Genomic DNA, 10,166 nt, shown 5'->3' with positions numbered 1-10,166 from the left:
CGAGGCACGGTTCGAGTTGCGGCTGGGCGTGTTGGAGAGCCCTCGTCGGTGCGCGTCAAATGGTGGTGGTGGCCGGAGCCGACGACGGCGAGCTCATGAGCGGCCGGAGCTCGTGTGGTGCGGGGTTTGTGTTGCGGCTTGCCAACGAGCTGGCTGTCATGCGAGAGTTGATCTACGGGACATTGCGAGTGCAACGGACGCACACGCATGACCAATTGGTCACTGGGGCTTTGCCGGTGACGAGCCCGTGCGGCGGCCCATCAAGGTCATTACGGGACTGACGGCTATGGCAGGAAATAAGCCATGGGGTTAGGGGGATCGGTGGAGGAGCTCACTTGGAGTTGTACGAGACGATCACTAGGCTTGGGGACGGCTTGGTGATGGCGAAACAACAACGGCGATCTCCGGTGGCCGACGAGGAAGAAGACGGCGATGGCGACTCCACAGGGCTTCTGGGTCGCGTGGCATGGTGTCGAGGACGTGTACGTCGCGACGCTTCTCTTGGGCACATCGAAAGAGCGAGTGAGGCTAGTGGCAACGGTGAACGATGACGGCGGCGACGTGCATGTTCGGGTGTGCATGAGAGAGCGAGGCAGAGGAGGGGAGCGAGGGCAAAAGTGAGAGGGTCCGTCTTGGGAACGTGCGTGGCACACTTAGGCGTCTCCAGTGGCAAGCTAGCAAGCAAGAGGTGGCCAGGCGCGTGCCGGCGTGCTACGGCTAAGAGCTCATCCTCCTGGCAGGGGAAGAAGACGATAGGGGAGGCCTAGGTGGGCTGGGCCGCCAGCTACAGTGCTGGGCCGCACTGTAGTTTACCAGGTGAGTCTCTCTCTCTTCTGTCTTTTATTTCTGTTTTTCTATTTCTGTAATTTGTTTTGGCTTTATTAAAAATGCCAGAGCATTTTCAAATATCCTGAAAATGTTTGTGGGCATTGTTTGGATTATTTCCAACATCCATTAAATGCTTTCAAGATTATTTGGACATTTAAAATATTTTATAGAATTTAAATGTCCAAATTCAAATACTTATGATTTAATTCAAAAATCTAGATTGTCCTAGAGAAGTGTGCACCATTTTTTTGCAGAGGTTCTAGACCAATGCAAAAATGATGAACATTTATGAAGGGCATTTTGGGTTCATAGAAAATATTTCATTTGATCCTAGTTGGATTTCATTTGGTGCTAGGGTTTGAACAATCCCCATTTCAATTTTCAAATAAATTTAGACATGATGCATGGATGCTTGTGCAACTATTTGCAATCAAATTCTAGGGTTGTGACAGATCCACACGCGATTTGTACGGTAATCCAATTCTGGAAGTCATGTTACTAGACCATGATGAACCTACGTACTATGAGGAAGCAATGATGAGCCCAAATTCCGTCAAATGGTGTGAGTCCATGAAATCTGAGATAGAATCCATGTATGAGAACAAAGTGTGGAGTTTGGTGGACTTGCCCGATGATTGGCAAGCCATTTAGAATAAATGGATCTTCAAGAGGAAGACGGACGCTGATAGTAGTGTAACTATCTACAAAGCTCGACTTGTCCAAAAGTGTTTTTGACAAGTTCAAGGTGTTGACTACGATGAGATTTTCTCACTCGTATCAATGCTTAAAGTCTATCCGAATCATGTTAGCAATTGCCACATTTTATGAAATCTGACAAATGGATGTCAAAACTGCATTCCTTAATGGATTTATTAAAGAAGAGTTGTATATGATACAACAAAATGTGCAAGCTCCAACGATCCATCTATGGACTGGTGCAAGCCTCTCGGAGTTGGAATATACGCTTTGATAAGTTAATCAAAGCATATAGTTTTATACAGACTTGCGATGAACCCTGTATTTACAAGAAAATGAGTGGGACCACTACAACCTTTCTGATAGGTATATGTGAATGACATATTATTGATCGGAAATGATGTAGAATTTTATGGAAAGCACAGAGGAGTGTTTGAAAGGAGATTTTCAAAGAAAGACCTCGGTGAAGGTGCTTACATATTGGGCATCAAGAACTATAGAGATAGATCAAGGTGCGTGATAAGATTTTTCAATGAGTACATACCTTGAAAAGATTTTGGAGTAGTTCAAAACGGAATAGTAAAGGAGTTCTTGCCTATATTGCAAGGTCTAAAGTTGAGTAAGACTCAAAACACGACCATGGCATAAAATAGAAAGAGAATGAAAGTCATTCCCTATGCCTCAGCCATAGGTTCTATAAAGTATGCTATACCATGTACCAAACCTATTGTGTACCTTGCCATGAGTTTGGCAAGGGGGTACGATACTGATCCAGGAGTGGATCACTGGACAGTGGTCAAAATTATCCTTAGAAGACTAAGGAGATATTTCTCTGTTATGAAGGTGATAAAGAGTTTGTCGTAAAGAGTTACGTCGATGCAAGCTTTTACACCGATCTGGATGACTCTGAGTCAATCTGGATACATATTGTAAGTGGGAGCAATTAGCTAGAGTACCTCCATGTCGAGCATTGTAGGCCCATTGACTAAACTTCTCTCACAAGCAAAACATGATCACACCTTAGTACTCTTTGGGTGTTAATCACATGGCGATGTGAACTAGATTATTGACTCTAGTAAACCCTTTGGATGTTGGTCACATGGTGATGTGAACTATTGGTGTTAAATCACATGGCGACGTGAACTAGATTATTGACTCTAGTGCAAGTGGGAGACTGAACGAAATATGCCCTAGAGGCAATAATAAATTTGTTATTTATATTTCCTTATATCATGATAAATGTTTATTATTCATGCCAGAATTGTATTAACCGGAAACTTAGTACATGTGTGAATACATAGACAAACAGAGTGTCCCTAGGATGCCTCTACTTGACTAGCTCGTTAATCAAAGATGGTTAAGTTTCCTAGCCATGGACATGTGTTGTCATTTGATGAATAGGATCACATCATTAGAGAATGATGTGATGGACCAGACCCATCCGTTAGCTTAGCATAATGATCATTTAGTTTTATTGCTATTGCTTTCTTCATGACTTATACATGTTCCTCTGACTATGAGATTATGCAACTCCCGAATACGAGAGGAACACCTTGTGTGCTATCAAACGTCGTAACGTAACTGGGTGATTATAAAGATGCTCTACAGGTGTCTCCGGAGGTGTTTGTTGAGTTGGCATAGATCAAGATTAGGATTTGTCACTCCGAGTATCGGAAAGGTATCTCAGGGCCCTCTCGGTAATGCACATCACTATAAGCCTTGCAAGCAATGTGAATAATGATTTAGTTACGGGATGATGCATTACAGAACGAGTAAAGAGACTTGCAAGTAATGATATTGAACTAGGTATGATGATACCGATGATCGAATCTCGGTCAAGTAACATACTGATGACAAAGGGAATAACGTATGTTGTTATGCGGTTTGACCGATAAAGATCTTCATAGAATATGTAGGAACCAATATGAGCATCCAGGTGCCGCTATTGGTTATTGACCGGAGATGTGTCTCGGTCATGTCTACATAGTTCTCGAACCCATAGGGTCCGCACGCTTAATGTTCGATGACGATTTATATTATGAGTTATGTGATTTGATGACCGAAGTTTGTTTGGAGTCCTGGATGAGATCACGGACATGACGAGGAGTCTCGAAATGGTCGAGAGGTAAAGATCAATATACTGGAAGGCTATATTCGGATATCGGAATTGTTCCGACTATTTTCAAAGTACCGGAGAGTTACGGAATTCGCGGGGGGAAGTTAATATGCCTTATTGGGCTTTAGTGGAGAGAGGGAAGAAGGGCCACAAGGTGGCGCGCGCCAGCCCCCTGCCCAAATCGAATTGGACAAGGGGTGGGGGCACGACCCCTCCTTTCCTTCTGTCTCTCCCTCCTTCCATTCTTTCCTACTCCGAAAAGGAAAGGGAATCCTATTAGGACTTGGGAGTCCTAGTACGACTCCCTAAACTTGGCGCGCCCCTAGGAGGGTCGGCCTCTCTCCCTCCATCCTTTATATATGTGGGTAGAGGGCCCCCGAAAGGCACACCAAGATTTGTCTTAGCCGTGTGCGGTGCCCCCCTCCACAGTTACACACCTCGGTCATATTGTCGTAGTGCTTAGACGAAGCCGTGCGCCGGTAACTTCACCATCACCGTCGCCGTGCCGTCGTGGTGACAGAACTCTCCCTCATCCCCGACTGGATCAAGAGATCGAGGGACATCATCGAGCTGAACATGTGCTAAACACGGAGGTGCCGTACGTTCGGTGCTTGGATCGGTTGGATCGCGAAGACGTTCGACTACATCAACCGCGTTACTAAACGCTTCCGCTTTCGGTCTACGAGGGTACATGGATACACTCTCCCCTCTCGTTGCTATGCATCTCCTAGATAGATCTTGCATGATCATAGGTATTTTTTTGAAATACTGCGTTCCCCAACACGAACAGCGGCTAAGTAGCAGTGGCTTTTGTGGCCAGGTCGACGTGCTTATGAACAATGGCGTCCAAAGATTCTAGCCGCTGGAAGAAGGCCAACGTCTTTCTGTCCTCGCTGTCCTTGTAGTGGCCTATGTAGATGATTTCCTCGTAGACGTGGATGTGCAAGTTGATGGTTTCTTTCATGGTGAGGCACTGCGTGGCGTGCGCGGCCTCGAGGTGCACATTCTTCGTCGCGACCTTCGACACTTGCAGGGCCACCAGGGCTTGAAAGAGTTCGTCACCATGGAGGCCTATGAGGGTGGCAAACAATGAGGAGCCTATGCACGCGGGCTGGAGTAGTATGGAAAGGTCATCCGCACGCTTCTTGATGGCGGTGAACTTGCGGATGGAGTGGACCATCATGTCGTTCATGCGAGAGGCGAAGCCGGCGTTGGCGAGGGCTATGACGCCGGCGATCGCCAGCACTGTCTGGAAATGCTGCGCGGTGCAGGGCCGTAGGCCGGCATCTTGGATGATTTGGCATAGCCGACTGCCGCTCGTGTCCATCGCCTCCATATGTGCTTGTGGCTTCTGGTCACTTCATCTTGGATTGGAGTGAGCAGTGTTGCGCAGAGACTAGGAGTAGATGGATTGGAGTGGCGGGGCGCCTTTATATGAGAGTCCAAACTCTGTTGCATTCACATCGTGCTGCCTCTGTTCTGCTTCTGCAATTAATTCCCTCCGCATGCTAATTGACGATGCATCATTGACCATTCAACGTCGCGGGAACCGCTACCCTCTCCCTCCTTGCCATTCAAGTCGTATCAATGTAAATGCGTAAATGCGATGACGAGGTGCCTCTAGCGACTTCGTAAATTTCAAGATGATATGCTAGCTAAGTCTTTCAGAGATGCTCATAGGGGTAGGCTGTGCGTGTGTGCATTCATAGGGGTGAGTGTATGCACGTGTATATGAGCGCCTGTGTCTGTACTATGTTAAAAAAACGTAAATGCGTGCCAAAAAGAGACTAGTCAGTACTAGTATACTCAATATTGTGCAACGCGACCAAGGGAGAGAGGAAAATGAGAGAACTAAGAATTTATTTACGGTGTAGATTCACTCTTTTGCTCCATATGTACTCCGTCTCGGTGTAGTCTAGTCACTTGTTGAAATCTCTAGAAAGGCAAATACTCCTTTCTGGTTTACAAGGCTCACATAGCAATTTTGTCTCATGCAAGAGCCTGGCTATGTGCGTGCTCCAAGGTTCGCATCTGCCACGTTCGGGTTGCACTTGGATCTTCGCCTCTTCTAGAAGATGAACAATGATGTTACTACTACTACTACTACTACTTCTACAGTATCGAATCCACTGCTGCATGTCCATCCACCGCGTGCGGAAGGGATAGCTTGTTGCCTATCCTCATCTGTGAGCCACCGCGCAGATGGGCGAGGGAGAAGGCATGTAGTACTAAAATCAAGCTTCTCTTCGTTGTACGAGTTGAGGCGACATATCATAGCACTGTTCCCACATGGTTGCCTCTAAACTTGGCTGCAATGTACAATATATTTGCTGCAACCTCTAACATTTACCCCACCACAATAGATTCCTGTGTTGACCAGATGAGCATGCCAACTATAATCACCAGGATGACAGGTAGGGCCAGAAGATTATTTTAATCAAAAAAGCTTCGAGACAGCCTCATAGCATGGAGCCAACCCAACGATTTTAAGCTTAGAGGCATGGTACATGCTATTCTAGACTACTCTACACATGAAACTGTCACATGAGCGTCCAGGCTGCGCTTGGCTCTTCGCCTCTTCGGGAAGTCGAACAATGGAGTACTACTGTAGTGGATGAGAACTACAATATGCTTCTGGGCATCTGACACCGAATGAACTGCTGCATGTCCACCGCGTGCGGGAGGGAGAGCGTCTCACGAAAGCTTCTCCTAGACCTGCCAGCCACCACGCTCATGGGCAAGGGAGGGACGCAGCTTCATTGACTTAATGCTCCTGCCTTAGCGTGTATGACAGGTGGGCCCAACAGGTGGGTGGCCCACCTGTCATGCAGCCAAAGGCAGGTGCAGTTAAGGCACCGGAGCTCAGTCCGCGAGAGAGAGGGCGTTGTAGTAACCAAACTTCTCGTTGTTGTACGAGTTAACGCGACACATCAAATCACTGCACTCTATATATTTCAATAATTTGCGTTTACTGATGCATTAATTACAACGCATGCATGCATGCCGTGACTCTCCTTTTGATACTTGCATGTGTTGATTTAATTCACCTTGAAGTAGTATGAATATGTGACGGTAAAGCTTTGTAATGCCCCGTCCCTAAAGTGAGAGATGGTTGTGCACGAGGAGGGCAAGGTCATGCAGACAGAACAGTACCCGACGATGGAGCTCTCTATGGTCTCTATGGACCTCACCTTGCTCCACTGCCCCTTGTGCCTCCGCCCCCTTTAAGCCTCTAGTGTATCAGGTTCGAATATACCTCGTCTGTTCGGCTGATCGAGCAAGGTGCAGGTTTCTTGATTGATGTGTTGTTCAATTGATCTGTGCAGTGCAAGGGAGGGCACCTGGCCTGCGCGGAATGCCGTGTCGAGCACCCCAGGAACAAGCAGCAGTGCCAGAAGTGTGAGCGCGACGGTGGCTTCGACGTGCGGAACACGGCAGTGGACGCCGTCCTCTCCTCGGTGAGGGTGGAGTGCCTGCACGAAGGCTATGGAGTCTACGTCACTTACCACAAGCTCGCCGATCACCAGAGGGTGTGTCCGCTCGTGCCCTGCAAATTCCCCATGCCCGTCTGCGGCTACGAAGGCCCGCCGCTGGTGCTCTCCCACCACATCAGCACCGTGCATCCCATGCCCGTGCATAGGATCCGGTACGGCAAGGTGCTCCAACTGCAAGTGCCACTATCGGAGCCATGTCTCTTGCTGTTCGCAGAGGTGGACGACCGCGCATTTTTCTTGGTCGGCGGCGTGCTCGACATCGGCGCGCCTATCGCCATGTCGGTCGTCTGCATCAGAGTGGGGGTGTCCCCACTGCAACACTACGTGGCCAAGCTGTGGGTGAACGGCCTGCCGGGGGAGCCCAAAGGCAGGACCGACGCCGTCAAGGTGGAAATGGAGGTGACAAGCAGCAAGGATCCCGGCAACATCTCCATGCAGGAGTTGACCTTCTTCACAGTTCCACCCAAGCTGCTGGCCGGGGCTAAGCTGGTGTTCCTCCACATTCAGATTGACAAATTCACGTCCTAAATGATTCTACAGTGCCTTCTATTTATCTTAGTAATATGCTAATATATGGGTTAGCTCGGCCTACTTTAGCTTAATATATGGTGGGTTTTGGTGGCGATGCAACAATTACTTCGACATCAGATCAACAGTTAAAGTAATTCCAACAGTCGAACGTATATTTTGTGTATGTTGGATATAAAGATCGTTTGGGTAAGAAGTATAACGGAAACAACCTATATGCTTGTTTGTTCAGGAAGTGTTGCATACTTGTGTGAGTTGACGCGACACATCAAAGTAGCACTGTACTACTACTAGTAGTACTCCCTCCAATCCTAATTTCTCTACGCATAAGTCGAGGCGCAGATACCAAGGAGGTCTTGGTTGTGTCTATACTTGGACAACTCATCTGACTGCGCACTAGGCAGACGAAGCTTGTGTCGTGTTGGTGCCGTGTGCGGCCCGCACATTAACCAAATCCTCGAGCCTCCTACTTAGCCTCCGTGTTTTAGACTTCTCAATCTCAAGGACAAGGAGCAACATGAAACCTATGATAGAGCAAATCGGATGCTTTAGAACACTACAATTCGTAGCTACAGATGCGTGTGTGAGAGAGGACGAGTGCATGCGTGCACCTCTTCTCTTCCTGTATAACGTACTAAACTCAGAGTACAAGTGTATGTGGGTGGCATCGACCTGGGGAGCTAGTGATGGTGTGTGCGAGAAGTCCCAAGAGATGTGTCTAATGTGTCTGAAAAAAAGACTAGTCTATAGCTCGCCATGAGGCTATTCCTGTCGAACACCCCAATAACCGTAAGATATGTATCTGATGGTGCCAGTTGTTGCATGTACACAACAGTAGAAAAAGAACTACCATGGCATATACTACACCACTGCCGAGAACACGTGCCCACGTTACGCCATACGAGAATAGTGCCACACTTCGAAACTAGAACCGTTAATAAATTTTGAGCTTGCGTCTCGTCACATTGCAAACTACAAAAAAAATTCCACCACTCATCATCTACCTTGGTTGGTGAGATTTTTAAATTGAGCCCTATAAACCGGAAAGGAGGTACTACTACCACGCTATATTTAACTGCAAACCTGTTCACACCGATGACAACCTACATGGTTTCCCACTTAGGAACGTATTAGTACTCGGTTATAAATACAACTATGCCAATATGACGGCCCGTTCCTCCTCAACTCCTCATCCACAAAAACAAACAAGTCATTCAGGATCCTTCCCTTGCGTCTGCCATGGCCAGCGCTAGTTCTGGGCCGAGAGATTACCACCAGGGAGAGGCGAGCATGGAAGCGGAAGCACGAGAGATGTCCCGCCTCGCCGCGAAAGCAGCCATCATGTCCCGCCGTGCGGAAGTAGCAGCATAGAGGTCCTTTTGCGCCGCCGAAGCAGCACGGATGTCCCGTCATGCCGTCGATGCAGCAGAGTGGTACGGCCGCACCGCGGAAGCAGCAGAGATGTCCCGGCACACCGTGAATGCAGCAGAGATGTCCCGCCGCGTCGCGGCCGCCTGGGAAAATGTCTCATGGGTAGGCGACGACTCTTACAGGCGCATGCCTGCGATCGTCCATAGCCAGATGGATCAGATCTCCGGCTGGGCGAGGTTGCAGGATGACATGAAAGCCTCGTTTGAATAAGCTACCGGCGTCATCCGGCAACTAAGGGAGGGAAATGAGAGGCTCCAAGACGAGCGCGACCTGTTGAGGGCGAAGATCGTCCGAAGTGCGGAGCAGCAGGACGAGACCAGTGCCTTGTTGAAGAGGACCAGCATCATTGTCAAGAAATTTATGGACGAGAATGACATGCTCCGCATCGAGCACCAAAGGATGGTGGACGAATTTGTGGACGCTCTCAAGTAGCGTCTTGAGGACACAACTGAGCTCATCACTGCTCGCCGCGAAGACTAGTTCCCGCGGCCTGCAGCAACGCATCAAGAAAGTAGAGATCAGCGAGCCAGATCGTTGTCTTCCTTCTTCTTTTGCCCTTGTGTATTTCAGGCGTAGCCGCATGTGGATTTTTAATTATCTTCTTAATTATGTAAGACAATTATTATCCACTGTCATCCTTATATATTCATCAGTCTTGCTATAAGTCGCAGTAGATGCTATATAGGTCCGTCAGATCTTACATCAAGATCCGTGCAAAATTTTCTTTTCAGATTTTCTTTTTTTCTCTCTTAAATCTCAGTCGAGTGAGACATAGCGATGCCATTAAATAGAGGCTCGGGCGCCATTAATGGAGACCTTGGGAGAGAAGTGGACGGCAGATGGACGTCAGAGGGCTCTCCTCCCAATAAGCACGCATAGGGGTCTGATCGCACGCCTGCTGTACTCAAATAGCTACCCTTACGGAGCCTCCTAGCTAATAAAAAAGGGGATGCGTGGCGGCACGTACATGGTAAATAGAACGCCCATGGTTTCAATAATAGTTGTGTTTCTGATTGTAATGTGACAACACTTGTTCCAAAATGACTTTGTTGATTGTTAATGTGTGCGCCTTC

At 47.9% G+C, this 10,166-nt stretch overlaps 1 protein-coding gene across 1 annotated transcript; it reads left to right on the top strand.

The window, feature by feature from the left end:
- Positions 1–6,748: 6,748 nt before the first annotated feature.
- Positions 6,749–7,731, top strand: LOC147959695 (E3 ubiquitin-protein ligase SINA-like 10). The gene is made up of 3 exons (XM_087532841.1): positions 6,749–6,814; positions 6,967–7,623; positions 7,717–7,731. Exons 1-3 carry the CDS (start codon positions 6,749–6,751, stop codon positions 7,729–7,731), a joined length of 738 nt encoding a protein of 245 aa, XP_087388967.1.
- The last annotated feature ends 2,435 nt before the right edge of the window (positions 7,732–10,166 follow it).

The sequence above is a fragment of the Triticum urartu genome, chromosome 7A (genome assembly GCF_056163025.1).
Source record: "Triticum urartu cultivar PI428250 chromosome 7A, HENAU_Tu73, whole genome shotgun sequence".
In the NCBI taxonomy this organism is placed as follows: domain Eukaryota; kingdom Viridiplantae; phylum Streptophyta; class Magnoliopsida; order Poales; family Poaceae; genus Triticum; species Triticum urartu.
This window is presented reverse-complemented; position numbering and strand designations above follow the sequence as displayed.

Excerpts from the sequence above, each read along its gene's own strand:
- LOC147959695 (XM_087532841.1), top strand. The coding sequence starts at position 6,749 with ATGGTTGTGCACGAGGAGGGCAAGGTCATGCAGACAGAACAGTACCCG. Across the intron at positions 6,815-6,966 it reads CGACGATGGAGCTCTCTATG|TGCAAGGGAGGGCACCTGGC; the intron begins GTCTCTATGGAC and ends TGATCTGTGCAG.